This window comes from Protopterus annectens, chromosome 2.part1 (genome assembly GCF_019279795.1).
Source record: "Protopterus annectens isolate FY-2018-M chromosome 2.part1, PAN1.0, whole genome shotgun sequence".
Lineage (NCBI taxonomy): Eukaryota > Metazoa > Chordata > Ceratodontiformes > Protopteridae > Protopterus > Protopterus annectens.
Window position 1 is genome coordinate 563584463 of NC_056729.1, and position 19579 is coordinate 563604041.

The following is a 19579-nucleotide window of genomic DNA, read 5'->3' on the forward strand; positions in this document are numbered from 1 at the left end:
AACTTGTGCAGTGGAATTTCATCTTCAGTTGAAAAACTTCAAAGGAAGCAATACCTTCAGTTAAAATCTATGTAAGGCAGTTTCCAAGGCTCAGACTAAACTTGTTTTCCCTCAGTTACACCTCTCATCTCATAACCCCCCCCCCCCCGTCAATAAAGCTAACTCCCTTAACCAGCCCTACACTACCCCTTCAAAAAAGCAAGGATATTTTTACTCTATGAATCTTAGAAGCATCCTAAGCAAAATTAGTGTATTCCATGCCTGGATGGTAAACCACACCCCTGATATAGCCACCCTGACTGAAACCTGGCTGAAGCCGTAAAACCAAGACAGAGATGCCCCCCACCCCCGGATATATTATTCTTAAACTAGACAAAAGAAGAAAGGGGTGGAGTGGCTATTGTATATTTAAACCATCTTACTCCTTCAAGTCTAAACTAACCCTGTCCCTCCTTCTCACTTGCTGAACTCCTGACAGCTAACTTTAAACTTAACAATTACACCACTATCACAGTCGTAGCTATCTACATTCCCCCCAGAGATAATATTACCCTTCTAGAAAACATTCTCTCTCTTACCTTTCTCAAAACATCCACAATGAAACTATTCTTCTTGGGGATGTAAATATTAACTGACTAACTCTTCAGTCCCCAAACACTACTACATGCATCAACTTGCATGGCTTTCTACAACTTCTCAACCCCCACCCATATAAACAGATCACATACCCCCGGCGTTTTAATGATTGGATTTTAGTCTCAGATCCCCACAAATACCATAACCCTGAGACACTGCCTGACTGCCTTAAGTGATCACTCCCCTGTGAAAGTTCTTAGATACACTCATCATTTCACTAGGCCTCACAGATACATAACCTGTTGCAAACTATCCACCTTCTGTCCTGAGACTTTTATTGCCCTCCTCTCCAGGATAAACTGGACACATCTAACCGATCTACCCCTTGAGAAGCTGTCCACTCTTTCAACTGTACTTTCCTTAACATTCTTAACTCTCTTGCTTCACCTCGCACTGTTCGCATCAAATCTAATATATCCCCTTGGCTTACCAGTGCCATTCTCACCCTAATGAAAACTAGACACAGGGCATGGAAAAGGTGGGTAAAAACTAAGCTCCCTTCCCATTTGCAAAAATATAAACTGAAAAGTCAGGCAAAAAACACACATCCACAAAGACAAAAATAAGTTCTACTTTAACCCCCCAACTGCCCAAAAACCGATCCCAAGAAATTTTGGAACTCTATAAACCAAATCCTGCACCCTGGTAACCGTTCCTCTCCCAACCCCTGCCCAAACAGCTCACCAAAAGAAACAGCTACCTCATTCAATTCCTATTTCATTGAATCCATATCTAAGCTGATAAATTCCTTCCCCTCTACTACCAACTCAACTAATCTTTCCAAATCCTCTCCTACTCTCAACTCCTCTACCACTTTCTCTCTTACACAACTGTACCCATTAATTATGTAAAATCCTTGCTGTCTAAACTAAAACCGTGCTCTGCTTCTGCTGACAACCTGCCTCGGTATTTCCTGCAGATTGCTGCTGAATCCCTTGCCCCCCCTGTAGCAAACCTGAAAAATCACTCCATCTCAGAATCTAAGGTGTCCTCTATCTGGAAAGAATTCTACACCATACCCATTCACAAAGGAGGTAACTCCACTGACATTACAAACTTCAGACCCATCGTGATCCTCTCACCAATCTCAAAAATACTGGAAAAATGCATATACAAGCAAATCATAAAATACCTTCTGCAGGAAAGCTTGCTCACTGTTACACAGCATGGATTTTGCTCTAAACATAGCACTACAACTGCCCTTATATCCTTCATTAATATTTCTCTAGCCAGAGACAATAATAAGTTGGTCTCCTGCCTATTCCTCAACCTTTCAAAAGCCTTTGATACAGTCTCTCACCCTCTTCTGCTGAACAAACTGTCTAGTCTAAACTTTTCTGCCTGTACTGCTACCTGGTTTTCCAGCTGTCTCACTGACCATCTACAATCAGTGAGGTGGCTCTCGGCTCTCTCCCCTCTTCTTCCTGTCAAAAATGGGAGTCCCCAAGGATCTCTCATTGGCCCATTACTATTCAGTATATTCACTAATCTACTGTACACCTCCTGTCCACAGTCATCCCTTCTACAACACGTAGATGACTCCACCATCGCAGATAGTCTGTCTCTTATCTCTGCAATTCAAGCATCTTTTAACTCAGTTGAATCTTGGCTCTGTGACAACCAGCTAATTCTTAACCCTAAAAAGACAAAACTTACTATTTCTCCCAAAGAACTTCAGCCACCTTAAATCTGGATTTTCTGTACTGTCCCTCAATAACACCCCCATTAATGTTGAACCTGGTACAAAACTACTAGGAGTAATGATAGATGACCAACTCAGGTTTGATCTACATGTAAACAACTGCATCAGAAATACACAGCAAAAACTTGGCCTTCTTTATCGAAACAAAAAGTTTCTAATAAAAAGCAAAAATAACCCTCTCTTATGCATACCTCCTACCTAGCCTTCTATATAGCTGCCATATTCTTACCAATCTTAACTCCACACTATTAACTAAACTAGAGTCTTCCTATAATGAGGTTGCCAGATTCACTGCTCACCAAACTTATAAAGCGCATCATTGTCTTTCACTAAGATTCCTAAACTGGCTGGAATGACCTCACCAGCTTCTAATTTGTCAACTACAGATAATTCACTTTATACTGTACCTGAAATACTTCTGCCCTAGCCTATCTCCCCTCATCTCTCAATATTCCCCCACTAGGTCCCTACGTAGTTCTGACCTTAACCTATTACAAATATACAAAACTAAGACTAAAATCGGCTGCACCCTCTACAGCTACAATCCTACCGTGTCATGGAACAAATTACCTCTAGAAATCAGGTCCCTCAAACATCCAGATCAATTCAAAACTGCCACTAGAGAGAACCTCCAAACTCACTGCTCCTGTCACTGCACTTCTCCTCCCTGATCTAGCCCATTAATTCATATGTAATCGCCAAAACTTCACAGCTTTTTAGCTTGTAAACCTCTTCAAAGTATCACTGTTTTCTCCATCTCTTATCTCCATTTCTAATGTCACATCTCTCATGAGAACTGCATACACTATGAACTCTTCTTCACTGTTTATTAGAAATGTTTGTATCGAATAGTTTTTCTTATGTATGCTTATTATGTTTTTCTCCATTATTATTTTTCTGATAATGTATTTCATTGTATGCATACATTGTAACCTGCTGACACTGTTAACACTAAAATTGTAAAATTGTGGAGCTTTTCTCCCCGGGCCTCCGCTGAAAAAGGGCTACTTAGCTCAGTCGGACTAACCTGGTCAACAAATGTAAAATAAAATTTGTTTCTCCCAGCTACTATAGCATTATTTTAAGCCAAAGTCACTGTAGTACTGCCTGTTGCAGTTAACGTTGCTGTATGTTAACAGCAGTCTACCAACTTGTGTTACTTTCTTTTAAAATTATCAGGATTTGTGTTGCTTCCTGTTTTGCTGCAGTTTTACAGATAGTTTTCATGGTGCTTACTCCACCGTGGTGTGACCCACTCCATTCAGCGCTTGCTAGGCTGTGGCTTCATTCCACTTCCCTGCCCTACTCCCAGTTCCCTCCCACCCTCACTATGTGTACACTTTCACCTCACTTACTCCATCTCCAGTGCTCACCCTCATGTCCTGTACCTAACGTTCTATCCAATTACAAACTGTTTTTTTTTTATATCATCTACCCCCACTTCTGTTCTAAATTCCTTCTCAAATCTCACTCTGCTCCCTACTCATCAAAGCCTACCTATTCTCAACACTGTTACCATTTCTCATTACCTCACCTCACCTCACCATACTGCAAGATTTTTACAACACTAACCATGTTGCATCCCTCCTGTATGACATTATTCATCCTCTCATTCCTGATATGACCACCAGTTATAGTAATAAGTAAGCCCACCTCAAGCATTACGTCATCCTCACCCATCAACTATCTTTCACTAGGTACTCAATAATCTCATCAAACTTATTCCTCATAACTCCATTCCACTGTTGTAACCTCAAAATACGAAAAAATGTCAGTCCCAGTATTAAGGTAGTGCGTCTACCCATCTCTGTTTAAAATGCCATAATAAACCTTCTTTCTCCGCTATACATCACTGTGGTGACATCCACCCCATCCCAGGTCCCAGTCAAATCCAAGCCATAAAATACACAAAGTTTAAAAATTGACACTCTAAACATTAGAAGTATATGCAACAAAATCACAGATGTTCATGTCTGGGTGACCCAGCACAACCCAGATAGAAATGACATAACATAAAAAAGCAGGTGGAATAGCTATAATATTTCCAAATATGCTCATAGTAACTCCCTATACAGGCATAATCCCAATTTTTGGAAAATCAGAAATTCTAATCTAATTCCTAAAACTCAATAGAGCCATGAGCATATGCATTGCTGTACTATGTATCCCGTAGGACAGAACATTCCAGTACTTGAAAACATACTATCCTGGATAGCAGATGCAGTCACGAATGAAATTATACTCCTAGGTGATGTAAGCATCGACTGCAAGTCTTTATCTGTAATTTCAGAGATCAACAGCATGACCTTCTTTGGATTCCCTCAATTTATTAATACATCAACAAGAAATGGCAAAAATAACTTCAAACAATCTCTCCTAGATTAGATTCTAGTTACCAACCCATGTAATTTTACCTTTTCATATACTGTCCATGATGCACTGAGTGACCACCTGCCAGCTTATACCCATAGGAGTATTACACAACTAACAAAGGAACATGAGCTCAAAACTACTTGCAATCTCTCCAGATTCTCCAAGGAGTCGTTCATTGAATCTCTGAAGGCAGTGAAGTGGTCCATCTTAAAAGACTTCCCTTAAATGATGCAGTTGAATACTTCAGTGCAGCATTTCTAAACATTCTTAATACCTTAGCCCCACAGTGTACAAAAAGAATTAAAAACAGCCATACCCCATGGCTCACCAACCAATGCAAACTCATTATGAAAGATGGAGACAAAGCATGTCTTAACTGCCAAAAGAATAAAAATGACAAATATTGCCAACTATTCAAACACCTACATAAACCAAGTCACGAAACAAGTTAATAGAGAGAAAAAGTCCTATTACACTCTGCTACAAGATAGCCATAAAAACAACCCTAAAAGATTCTGGTCTTCCATTTCCTTTCTTATCAGCCAAGGTACAAAAAGGAATCTAGCCCGTACACAGACATTCCCCCTCTTCAAACAGCTACCTATTTCAATACATACTTCATAGAATGCATAACCAGCCTAACCTCAGACTTCCCTAATGCACACCCTGCCACACAGCCAACTTCCCCTACAAGAAAGGCACATTTCCTTGTCAAAACTCCCCTATCCACAACCTCTCCAATACACATAAAGACAACTCCACCCACTTCACCTTTCAACCAGTTTTTAACGCACGCCCTGCCACACAACCAACTTCCCCTACAAGAAAGGCACATTTCCTTCTCAAAACTCCCCTATCTGTAACCTCTCCAATACACACAGACAACTCCACCCACTTCACCTTTCAACCAGTTTTTTATAACTCTCATAGAAAAGCTTTTATGTAAACTAAAGTCTTGTTCCTCCTCAGCCAACAACCTTCCCCCAGAATACCTAAATCTAGCTGAAGATGCAATAGCATAACCAATCAGCATTCTTATTTATAGAGCAGTAAAAGAATCCTGTGTCCCTAACTTGTGGAAAATGGCATACATTACCCCCTTGCAGGAGGTAATCCTGTCTCCCCTCTCTAAAGTCCTTGAAAGATGTATTTATCAATGGTTTCTCCACTATCTCTTAGAAAATAAGCTAATCACCAATATGCAACATGGATTTTGACCAGACCACAGCCACCTGTACTGCATTACTGTCATTTACAGACATTTTCAATAAAGCTCACAACTCTAATAAACTTGTATCTGTAGTATTTCTAGATGTATCAAAAGCCTTTGACATGGTCTCTCACAGTAAACTCCTCAGTCAACTTTCTGTCCTGGGTCGAGCATCTCCATCTGTTCAGTGATTCTTTAGCTACTTTGCCAACAGGCAACAAGCTGTAATATGGCAAGGCTCCATTTCTGCATAACTTCTCACTTCCACAGGAATCCCACAAGGATCCCTCCTTGGCCCTCTACTATTCAATAATTTTATCAATAAGGTACATTCATCTTCTTCTGAAGGCACCTTGATTCAGTATGCAGATGATGCTACCATCATCTGCTCTTCAAACACCTTAACTCGCCTCCAAGAAATCATTCAACAAACTTGTCATCTCCATTGAAACCTGGCTTAAAACGACACAACTCCTGCTCAACCCCCCCCCCCCCAAAAAAAAAAAACTCCTCCTCTTTACCTCAATATCTCACACCCCTAGCAAATAATCTTTCAAAATCTTTTCGGCAAGTGGCATTTAAATCTGGGTAGTCCACAATGCCAGTCTATTAGGAGTCATTATAGATGTTAATTTTACATCCAAAGCAATATCAAGAAAACTTGTCAAAAACTAGGATTGCTATATAAAAGCATTTTCTGAGCACACCCACAAACATTATTGTAGCCAAAACCTACTTTCTGCCCATCCTACTCTTTGGAACACCATTCTAGCTAATTTATAATCCTCCATAAAAAACAAACTTGAAAGCTGCTACAACAAAATTGCCAAGTTTGCTACTAATTCATCCTGCTTTACCCATTACAGTAAAGCTCTGCAGACCCTGGCTGGAACTCCTCTCCTACATTGAGCTTATAACAATACATACAGTCATAACAAACCGTTAGCCTGCCTAGGTCTTACCCCTTTAATCAGCTTGTATTTTCCAAAAAGAACCCTTAGATTGGAAGACAAACAACTTCTCCGTATAAACTGAATAAATCCCCCTGGACAAAGCCTGTACTTGTACTCAGTAGTAAAAAAAAAATGGAACTCCTCTCCTTACCTCTAACTATCAGAACTGTTTTTAACCTACCCTTTAAATGCTCCCTAAAAGAATACCTTACAAAATCTTGGACTTGCTGCCAATCCTGGTTGAGCTTACTGTACTTCACTCACCCCCCTTTAACCTAGATCACACTTCACAATCTTCTCCAGCCTCCTTCTCCACTCTGCTTTGTTTTCCACAGTACCTCACCTTATTTAATTCATCTCTGCAGACCTTTCCTCCCTACTCACCTAAGCTACCTGAAGGCACCTTACTCTGCAGTCTTCTCATAATCTTTTTCTCTCCATCCTTCTTCCTTTTCCCTTCTATAATCACAATATGAACACCTGTGAAATACTAAGACATCACTCAGTTTCACCTCACTGTCTCTAATCCTGTAATCTCTGAAATGTCTTTAAATATCTTATTAGAATTGTTTCAGGTCTCGTCTGTCAAATCATTTGTTACATAAAATTAGTATGTAACTATTTAATTTTTCCTCACATATTCTGTTCAACTCTTTTTATTGTTTTTCATTGCACTCCCTCTACTATGAAACATATGTTCCATGTTTTTCTCATTACAACATTTTGTCCTCTTACGTTTTGTAGTGTAACATGATAACTTGTGATTTCAAATATTTGTGCTTGATGTTTTGTAATGTAACATGATACTTGGTGATTGAAAATATCTGTACTTGATTTTTGAAATATTGTGATTGTGGAGCTTTTCTCCCTAGACCTCTGCTGAAAATGGGCATTTTCTGGTCCATTCAGACCTCCCGGTAAACAAATGTCAAATAAATAAATTAAAAGCATATTATAGTTATGTGTGTAAACTTACCATAGTAGTAGATGCCCAAATGATCACTGCTGCAGTAACTGCTCCCTCCCTTAATCCCACGTTGTGTTTTGATGTTTTTTTTTTACCATAGTATCATAGGAGGTTACAAGGCTGTTGGCCCTGAGGCCCTCATCAGCCTAGCCAAGAGTTTAGCCCATGTTTAGACAGGTCAACACCTAAAGTCCCTGTCCAGCAGGGACATAGGTGCAATCCCAGGGGTGTATTTTCTGTTTCCCATCCAGTTATCCAGGTTGTGCTTAAAAAGGGATAATGAGGTACTCTGCTTGACGTGGAGAGGGAGTCTGTTCCACAGATGGGGGAGTCTCTGGGACACAAATCTGTCCCGCCAGGAAGTCCAATTGATTTCAAAGATCAGGTTGAGGATGTGCATACGGGTTGCTTGAGTGGAGCTTGACTAGCAGATATGTAGCAGTCCCATCAAGATGGGGTCTGAGATTGCTTTATATGCCAAACAGAGGTCACCTCTGAGGAGTCTGTATGAAACTGAGTAGAAGGATGGGGCATTTAGCCTATCTTGTAGGGTAGATGTTTTAGGCCCTCTCTTCTTCTGGTGAGGAACCTCTGTGGTCTTTCCAGCTGCTGCATGTGCTTTGCAAGGTACATGCCGAAGGGGGCATTGTACTCAATATTTGGCCTTGGGAAGAATACAAGGATATTATCACCTCTGTCCCTGGAAGAGATACCCTTACTTATGAGGTGGGCCATGTAGAAAGCTTTGCGTACAGTGGAAGCAACATGGTGGTCAAAGGTTAGGTTGCCATCAACCTGGGTGCCCAAATCCCTCACTACTGATTGTGTACTTAGGACATTGTTATTAAGGTGATAATATGTGGGGATGTCACTCTCCCCAAAGGGGATGATGATGCATTTTTTGGCATTCAACTTGAGGCCATGTTTCTGGCACCAGTCATTTGTTTGGGTGAGACCCTCTTGGAGGGCTTCCACATCACTTGGGAAATTGATGACTGTGCCCAGCTTGCAGTCATCTGCAAACTTGGTCAGCTATAGTCCAGTGGTTTTGGCCAGCACTTCAGAGATGTATATCCCGAATAAAAAAGTCCCCAAGACCTATCCCTGGGGTACACCACTTGTTATGGGTAGACTGCTTGAGGTGGCTTCCCCTATTTTGATTAGGTGGGTTCTATCAGTGAGCCAGTTTGCTACCTATCTGGTAACATATGGATTGATGCCTAGTTGAGAGAGTTTACCTACTATGCCCGAGTGGGGAATAGTGTCGAAGGCTTTGGCCACATCAAGGTAGGTGGTGTGCACTATCTTCCCCTCATCCATGGCTTTGGTGACTGTCTCAAAGAAGTCAACCAGATTTAATAGACATGCCCTCCCCTTGACAAAGCCAAATTGTGTGGGGTCGAGTGTTTGGAGGTTGCCAATGTCCCTCCTAATGAGGTCCATGACGATCTGTTCCATGGCCTTGAAGATCAGGCTAGTTATGCTGATGGGTCTATAATTTCCTGGATCGGTGAACGCTCCACCTTTGTGTAAAGGAATGACAGTGGCTGTCCTCCACTCGGCTGGGACAAAGCCAGTTGCTCAGGCTTTGGTTGAATGGGGTGCCTAATGGTGCTGCAAGTTCATGCCTGAGTTCATGTAGGATGCTGCCTGGGATGTTATCGGGTCCTATGGAAGTTGTATTTTTTGCCTTTTGAGAGGGCAGTGATGACCTGTTCCCTAGAGATAAGGGGTGGGGGGCAGGTACCGGTGATGTCCTGATTTACTGATGGGGGGACAGAGGGGAGAAGTTTTCACTGAATCTGTCAGCCAGTAGATTGGCTGAATCTACAGCATTTGTGTATGTGGTGTCCTTGACCACCTGTTCTGAACAGATCTGGGTGTTCTCAAAGGGAACACCCAGTTCTGAACAGATCTGGGTGTTCCCTTTGAGATTTTGGACATATGTGAAGAAGGCCTTATGATTGTCTTTAGCAGATGTAGCCAATTTGGAATCAAAGTTGGCTAAAGAGGATTTCACTAGTACTCTTATTTTCTTGTTCAGGCTAGGGAGAGATGGCTTCCAATTGGGCACCTACTCCTCCTTGGTCCTTGACAGTATTTTTTTCCTTTTGTTATATGGTTTATTTATTGCAGATGTCCACCAGACAAGTTTACTCTTCCCTGCGGGGGATGATTTTGTCCTGTTGGGTATTCCTGATTCAGTGCATTTATATAAATGCTTGTATAGTACTTTGGTGTAGATTTGGACATTACCAGTTCCTACAGTGGGGTAGGGGGCTGTAAAGCTGTTTATACCATCCCTCAGGAGGTTGTAATCAGCTTTGTAGACGTTTTTTGTTTGACCCTAGCTAGAGGTGTCAGGGGAGATGGTGACCGCTTTATGGTCCGATCTTACCAGGGAGGATGATACTGTAGGGGACTTTTATGTCAGGGTGTGGATATTTATGTAGTTTTTTTTTTTTTTTTTTTTTTTTTCCCCTAGCAGTGTCCTCTCCGGACTCAGCCTCTCTGTCTCACTTGGCATGAAAGCTTAGTGCACAAACCTGTCTTTTCAGTTTGCTCAGCTCAAGCTGACTAATGGTTTGGGTATGAGGAAGGTGTCCTGAAGCTTTGGAAGCTGGCCGGCTGTTATATCTTATGTATTATGTAACTCCTGTAGCTAAGGCTACTTCAGCAGTGATCATTAAACATCTGCTGTTGCGGTAAGTTTATTTAAAGGACTGTATTTTCTTTTTGTAAGTAAAAAAAATAAAGAGGTCCTAAAGCAGTCAATTTTACTGCATAGACCCCAAGATTTCAGTGCACCTCCAAGAAAAATGTAATACAGGAACTGGTGACTGTGCAGAACATTAGATCTTGAGTAAAAATGTTAGTTTGTATTCTGGACCTACAGTTATATAAGGTCTAGTGTACTCCATTATCACCATGGTGTGCAGCTTTCTTCTTGATGCTTCATAGAGTGCGTTTGTCACATAAACATAGTTGTGCACTTACTGTAAGTAACATGCACAGGACCTTTTGGCCCTGTCAACCATAAGTTTTTAGCACAAGCGTAGCTATTTATGTATGTGTGGGTACACCGTGTACTACATTTTATTTATTTGAATTAGTTTACTAAGAAAGTCTGACTGGGCATTAAACACCTTTTCAGCAGAGGCCCAGGGAGAAAATCTGTAAAGTTACAATAATACATGAAGCAGAGTCATAAAACTAGAACTGTACAGTGATGGGTCATTTGTTATTCAAAAATGAGTACACTTATTGGACAGCCCAACCAGCGTGCCTGTTGTAAACTGAACCAATAGAAAAAAGGTCTGGCTGCTAAAGTACTATTGAGTGGCCAGACGTTTTTCTCTGTTGATATATATTACGGAGGCATACCCCTCAACTGTCCAGATTTTTCACAAACTGTCCAGATTTTTGCCTCATATTTGTGGTTTGTTCCTCATAAAATTTGTGGTTTTCTGAGAAATCACTGAGGAGTGAAGTCACTAATAAGTATTTGAGTTTAAGACTTCATATCCTTTAGATAATGCACTAATTCAAATCCTGTTATTCTAGTAGTTTTAAGTGCAACATTTGCAATGTGTCCTTCAGACAGTGCACACTAACACGTATCTTGTTGTTCTAGCTGCTCGGTTTATAAGAGCAACATTTACCATCTGTCCCTATTTTGGGGCCTTTATCCCCTGTTATTTAAGGCTTTGTCCACATTTCTTGAGATAAGAGGTTGAGAGGTATGTACAGAGGGCAGAGCAAATGGGGTACGTTGTGCAAAACTAAAGAATTCTACCTGCTTTTCCTTGTATTTCTCTGTTGTCTCGGCAGACTCTTGTACCTCTGAGCTTTCCAATTTTTATAGTAAGAAAAAACCAGCAACAGAGATTCTGTTTTCTCTGTTGCTTCTATTGAACAGCACTGATGTACTGTGCAAGCTGGGAACTTAAATTCAGTATGCATGCTCGGTACATCAATAAATGGGGAAGAACAGGAAACATTGAGGAGGAACACTACAGCACCATTATATAATGACATTATTTTTCAAAGGTAAGCAATTTCTTTCGTAAATAACATCATTGTATAATTACCATAACTGATGAGTGGGTGTGGGTATATGAAGATTTACCGTCAGTTGGCTTTGTTTAATCATTCAGGCTTTGCCCTCGTGATCAAACCACACCAGCCATGGTTAAATCCTCATATACCCACACCCACTAGTCTCTTATTGCTGAAACATAAAATGATACATGAAACAGATTCATAAAACAAGCATGTACGTCTGTGGCACTCATCTATGGTAACTTGTACATTTTTACTGTCTTTACTTATTGAGCAAGAAATAGGAATAGAGAAAGGGGAACAGCAGACTATGAAGGTGAAATTGAATTCTAATGAATGCTACATATGTTATAAGAATGGTGTTTTATTCCAAGTGAGTATTAATTCCATTAAAGTTGGTGAGTGAGTATAGGAAAAGTTTTTATTGGATAGAATTATTTTTAAAAGATTTTTATTATGTACAATTTATTTACACGACTCTATCTTGATTATTCTGATGGACCTGCCTATCGTTAGTATAGGTAATGAAAGTCAGAGAGGGAAAGTAATTATTCTGGTGTGTAACTGGAAGATAGCCATAAATTCGTTATGTAGATCTTCATTTGTGTATTTAATGAGAAAAGGTTCTGAATGAGGTTTTCAGCTGTGCTTGGAATGAGAAAAACGTCATAATTTAGCCTTAGATTTAAAGGGAGAGTGTTCCATATTCTGGAGGTTTGGTTAACATATAAGGCTTTGCCTGAATTGTTAGCTTTGTGTATACTTATTAAGGATTTGTGTATGGATTGCAGACTTTGTTGATACAAATGATATAAGGATATTTTTAGACTTGGAAATTTGTTTGATTTATGAACTAGATTGTGTGCCATAAGTAGTTAAGAGTAGCTGAGTGTTAACAATGGAAAGACATAGGTATGGCTCCGAAATATGCAGCAGTGTTAAGTGTTTGCATAGGTATTTTTATATCCTATGCACACTCTGAAGAATTTTTCTTTAGGTAGATGGCAAATGTTGGAGGTGGGATGGAGAAGAGGGGTAACTGGGAAGATATGTTTTAGGAGTATTCACAGTTGGTAGACTTATTCTGTAGAGCACTCTATCAGAAATTTCGAGTGAGCAAATAGGTGTAATTAAGGAAATTATTATTTTTTTTTTTTTTTAGCTGGGATACAGGATCTGAATTGCCTAGACATAGTAAGGCCTTGTTAAGTTTAATTTTGGTGGTTGCCAAAAGAGCAATTACTAGAAAATGGAAATCTAAAGCAACTGTACTACTAGAAAATGGAAATCTAAACCGACTGTACTTGAAGTAGTAAATATTTTCAACAGATAAAAGAACTGGAAGTGGGATCTTTAGAAAAGGGTAGCAGCAAACTACATAGGAAAAATTGGAAATTGTGGGAATAGTACATACAGAATAATGTTTTTGAGGAGGACTGACGTTTAAAGGAAGGCAGGAATTAAGTTATGTGATGTTGAACTGATAATTGCATAAAAGCATGTACGTGGATGTGTTCACAGTTACAAGCATTATATGTTAACTTGGTTTGTTTTATTTTATGTATATATATGTTTGTGTCTTAAATGATAAATGACAATTAAACAAAGGTGATTTAAAAAAAACAAACAAAAGAACGACTTCCCCAGTTATCACTAGGGAACAGGTCCTCAAAGCACTTTTCAAGGCCAAAAACAGATGATGAGAACTGATAATATCCCAGGATGCCTCCTTAATAGCATGAAGTATGACCTACTGCATCCACTAGGGTCACTGTTTAACAGTAGGATTTGTGCTAAACGAATGGAGGACTGCAACTTTTATCCCTCTGCACAAGGATGGGACATCATGGACCCGGAAAGCTGTTGACCCATAAGCCTGACTAGTCTGGTATGTAAAGCTATGGTAAGAATTACAATGAATTTGGTAAATGACGACATAGGAAACCTTCACATACTAGATCCATCTCAGTTTGGTTTTATCAAGGGCAGGTTATGCCTACTCTTTTGGATGGATTTGTTGAGAAAGTGACCAAAGCGATGGTGCATACTTGCCTACCTTGACTTGACCAAGGTATTCAATAAAGTATCTCACTTGGGCATTGTAGGCAAGCTCACTAAATTTGGTATAAACCCCTACGTCACCTATTGTATTGCCAGCGGGCTCACAGATAGACTCATGTTTATCTCCACAAAAGGATTGGTTACTAGTGGAGTCCCTTAGGGTTCAGTAAAGATGACTGCAAACTAGGTGCTGTCATTGAAATCCCCTCAAGAAACAAATACTCTCCAAGAAGGCCTGACACTGACTCAGAGTTCTGGTCTAAATCCCATTGCCAAAAAGTGCATAGCAACAGCTTTTAGAAAGACTGCCACCCTTGCGACTTACCACATTGATAATACACCACTGAGTGTAGACCTAGTGGTCAGGGATTTGGGAATGCATGTGGGCAGTGACTTCACCTTTGACCGTCATGTATCTAGTGTAATGAGTGTCTTTTTATGTTGCGCAACTTACAAGCAAAGGTACGGTCTAGGTCCAAAGATATCATTATTCAGTTGTGTTCTGCCTTCATTATACCAGTCATAGAATACAGTGCTCCCTTTGGTGTATCCCTGACCAGGCATATGCAACAACTGTAATGTCATAGAGGTTCCTCACAGTACATGGTGTGGGCAACATGTCCTGTGCAGACCTCTTCAAAGCCACATCCTTATACTTCGGTCTACTGCAGGTTATTGAGAAGAAATCTATGTTTGACGTACAAAGCATCTTCTTAACTTACGTTGATGGAGACGTTTCATGCCCAGAACACAAATAACAAGCAAAGCACCTGATCCAGTAACCTATACCCCAACTGTAACATAAATATGACCTGCAGGAGGAACTGGTATGTATCTGAGATTGCCCCTTCTGTGAAACAAGCTTCCCATCCACTTGAAGTAGAGTTCTTCCATTCACCTGTACAAGTGCAGCTTGTATACATGGATAGGAAATTGTAAATTTACCCCTGATCTGCTACTTATGCCTCTGTTATAGAGATGTACCTTGTAAGTGCTCAACCACTCTTGCTTAAATTATATGTACTCCCACAAAAATCTTTAGGACAGAAGTGTGGCTAGACTTGAAAAGGCCCACTGGTATTGATAGGATCATAGGGATTACTAGGTTGTGACACTGATGTGTATGGTACAGATTGTTGGTAAAATATGGTTTATTAATGAAGTTTGGTATTGGTTTGGACAAAGTGAATAATGAAATTGGTGGTGGTAGTTTCATGGGAGAGTCTAGGGGAGTGAGTTGGCTGTTTTGTCCTAAATAGGTGAAACAATTTATTCATTGATTTCCAAAAGAATCTTGGGTTGTTTGTGTTCGCATTTTGTAGTGTAAGGAAGTAACTTTCTTGTCTTCATTTACTTCATTTTTACTGAGATTTTGAAGGATTGGTGGTTTAGCTCTGTTTTATATTTAAACTGTGGTTTCCAGGCTTTATCTCTCTTTTTCATTAGTTCTTTGGTTGAACATTTAAGTCAGGGGGCAGGATTTCAGGGTATCCTTTCACTCATTTTCTTCATACAGGAGTGATTTTGTTTAGAATGTTAAGAAATGTTAGTGAAATTGTACTGTTGCTTTATCAAGTAGAAGATCTTGTTAAGGCCAGTGTAAAAGTATTTTTCTCGAGCTGTTGAAGTGTTGTTTGAGTGTATATGAGGTGCCTGTTGGCAAATGTTGGAAGGTGATCACTGATGCTGTAGGGGAGTGTTCCAGCTGATATAATTTTACTGGGCAATTAGTCTAAAGAGGTGACCTGTGTCCGGCATACAAAGCCATTTCAGACCTAGCCTTGATAGAGTTGCTGCATATCCATAAGACAAACTCCACTTGCACAACCCGCGCGCAAGACCTTAACCTAGTCTGTGACATTAATAGAACTTGCTGGCGGGATAGATTTGTGTCCGAAAGACTCCCCCCATCTGTGGAATAAACTCCCTCTCCATGTCAAGCAGAGTACCTTAATAGCCCTCTTTAAGAGGAACCTGGACTACTAGATGGGAAGCCGAAAATATACCCCTGGGATCCCACCTGTGTCCCTGCTGGACAGTGGGAACAGGCACTGACTTTGAGGGAAATTCTTGGCTAGGCTTATAAGGGCCCCTGGGCCAATAGCCTAGTATCATTCTATGAACCTAAAGTGGTGATCATACTATTATTTTTTGTGTCTGGTGGGAGTAGTGATAAGTTGGATGAAGCCATATAGATTTATGAAGTGCTGAGGTGTGTCTGTAACTTCTGAGTTCCAGCCTGTGTTAGTCTCCCGGCATTATAGTGTCTTGGGGGATATTGCTGGTTATGCAGGAGAGTATATCTTCAATCATAGGAATCTTGTTTCCTGAGGAGGATGTGTATGATAATGATGTAGATCCTTCTGTGGATATTTTGTTTAAGGAAAGTAATAAATAGTTTGTATCCTTTCCAAGCAGAGCCCTTTGTCTTTCAGCATGAGTTATTTGTTTATGGGGTTGCATACTCAGTTGTTATGAGACACTGCCCCTTTTTCTTTGTAAGGCACACGTTGTATTTTGCTCTTCTTATCACATATAAAGCTCTTCATTCTAGCACAGTCTACACCGTACGTTTGCAGGGTGCACAGTCCATTGTGCCATGCATCAGTCCTTGGAGCTGTTTGCATAGTCAGGCTCTTGGTACTCCTTTTGTTTCAGTCTTTGGCGCAGTGAGCATGCACTGACAAAAATGTGATTTTTTTTTTTTTTTTTTTTGTTAATTGTATCTCCACTACTACTATAGCTAAGACTACTACTATCCTGCATCTGATAGCAATGTGGATGGCATCTAGAACTTTAACTAGTGATCATAACCTGGTGCTTAATTTCAAAAGATCTGAAGTGTAGTGTTGAAGTCGTACCATTTGGTTTTATACCTAAAGGGTAAACTGCAAATAATGAGCCAGCAACAATGTACAAAAAGGTATTGGCAATTTGTACGTAAATTAAATAGCTTATTTGTTAACTTTGGTAGATTGCAGTATAGAATATATTATTTGCTCAATCAAGCAGTCATTCTGTAGATGTGCCGATGCTTTAATGAATTTTGCAACCTGCTTTCAGGGAAATATTAAGACATTTTTATAAGGAATTAAATAGTAACTGGAAAATGTGCTTTTTGCTGTTGTGTTCACAGTTTTGTAATCTTAACTGTTGACTCCATTTTGTATTTTTTGTGTAGGACTTCTGAGACCACTCATTCCTTTGGCTCAGATAGGTACGTACATTGGTCAACATGCTTGCAAAGTCTCTACTTTGAACTTCACCTATGTCCAGAGGCCAGCAGTAGGTATTACTGCCAAATTCATGCCATACGAAGGAAGTAGCCTAAGCTGTTTATACAACCAGCCTATTCTTCAAAAGTAAGCAGTTTGTTATTCTTGGTGAAAACTAACAATAGAAGCATTTGAAGGTTGAAGAAGTTTAACAAAACATTACTGCAGAAAAAGTTTACTAACATGAAACTGTAAGACCAGAGAGAGCAATGTTACTGACATTTGACCCAAGATTAAATATTTGTATTAGTTTTTGTAACTACACTCCAGTTATGTTTTGCTGCCATCTCACGGCATCACTAGTTTGCAATTTTCAGTGTTAATATTTGTTAAAATGCACATTTTAGTTATATTTGAAATTATGCAAATGTTTTAGCTTTATATTTTTTGTTAACATCTTGTATTTTCTGTTTTGATGTCATTTTACTCAGGTTGTGGCTGGAAAGGGTTTTCAAACCAGCCCATCAACCCAGTTATCAAGTATACAAGTTAAGTTAATGCACCACTGTGTTTTAACAATGATTAGAAGAACTCACAAAAATGTAAGTGTGTGTTTTAGAAATTGTTTTCTAGGAAAGTTGCAGTCTTACTCCAACAAAATCAAGAGAACGCCTGCAGTTTGATGGAGCCCCTGCTTTGATCCATTTTGCCCCTGGTTCTCCTGTCCTTTGGTTAGGTAGCCTGCATTTCCCATGTGCAGTTCCTTATCCTGCATTTACCTTCAAGACCTGATGAATCTGCTTAACAGTGATGCACTCCTCACTGTCTGCCTTCTGAAGGATTAAATGTCATATGCCTACCTCATTCAGTGTTGGCAGTAGGGTATGTATGTGGCAGAGACTTGTCATAATATTGAGAATACCTCTTTTTTTTTGTGTGACCCTGTATGCCTGGATGCAGATATTTTCATATCATTATGGTATATCCATGATTACTTATCTCTGGAGGTGGTTTATGCTGTTTTACATTACATTTACTACATGTTTCCTGTATTCCATAGTCCTGAGAGAAGAATGTGCCCTCAGCAGTTCAGTTCCCATTTCACAGGATGGCCCTCCATTGCTTGGTATGCTGAGTGACTTGGTTTATCTGACAGCTTAGATGATGATATTCTACTGCAGAAAGTTTGTAGTTCCGATATTCTGACATTAACTAAGGAAGTGCTAGCCGTAGAATTGCAGTGTTTGGTGACTGGTAATCTTGACAAAGTCCCTCTGCTGTTTTAACACGTGTCCCCTTAAATCATAGTGATCACTGCTGCAAGCCTTACCTATATTTGTTATAGATGCCAAGGATATAACAGCCAGCCAGCTTCCAAAGCTTTCATGGCTAAGCTGCCTAAAATGACAAGTTTGGGCACCAAGCCCTCCAGAGCTTTCTATTTCCAAAGAGTGTTCCTATGTGTGTTTCAAGGATTGACTGACTTGTGCTGTTCCACTACTGGGCAGATAAGTTCCCTTTAGGGAAAACCTTACACATTTAAAATTGTATTTTTTAAATGTACTTTCCTGGTTAGGAAAGTTATTTTTCTTCTAGGGGTTTGTGTTTTAATGAACTACCATGAGACATAACTGTACTTTTAAACAGAAGTGCACTTTTTTCATTTCAGTTTAAACATTTTTTAAAGTAGTTTTAAAGTATTCTGTGGAGAAAATTTTTTTTTAACTTTTGGGAGCTAGCAAAATGTTTTAAAGTGCTTTTACTGTATTTTGTGAGAAAAATGTGACTTGTAACAACTTTAAACTTTTTCCAGCTTGTGCTGGCTGCTTGTTTTCCCCGGGGAAAGAGGCTCCATTTTCAGCTTGACCATGGAAAGCTAGTCCATCTTCCAGCCACAAAAATTAAAAGTTAAGCAAACAGCCTTTGCCGGTAGAGCAGGCTAGCAAATTTGCCTCTGCTGGAGGTGGGTGACTGTTCTGTGGCCAGAGCTAGTTCCTTAGACCACTCATCGTTTACTTGAATCCCCCTGGTGTGGCACGTAGTTACTGTGGATTGGGGACTAGTCATGTCCTCTGCGGCTGTTGTGGTCCTCTCAGTGGGCAAGGGAGAGCCACTCTTGTCAGTCCTCCTGGGAGAGGGAGTAGGAAAATTCTTCCCTGTTTAGTCAGAATTTTGTGCCCATCCCTGTGGAAGCTGCTGCTGCCATAAACAACCCTATCATAGGTGTTTAATAGACTTAAGACCACAAGGCTTGGGAGATGAAACATTTACCAGCAGGGACCTGGAAGATGAACCCATTTATAAGGCTGCCTGCATCCATTAGAGAGACAGCTGCTGAATCAGGGGTGAGTTTTGTGTTTCCCAATCAATTGTCCTAGTTACACTTGAATTGGGTTAGGG

General features: G+C 40.0%; 1 protein-coding gene across 1 annotated transcript in view; it reads left to right on the forward strand.

Moving 5' to 3' along the window:
* MRPL35 (mitochondrial ribosomal protein L35) overlaps positions 1 to 19579 on the forward strand; it is a 410427-nt gene that overhangs the window by 39550 nt on the left and 351298 nt on the right. The window contains exon 2 of the mRNA XM_044062332.1: positions 17146 to 17326. Coding sequence (XP_043918267.1) covers positions 17146 to 17326 — 181 coding nt within the window. The remainder of the gene's footprint in view (positions 1 to 17145; positions 17327 to 19579) is intronic.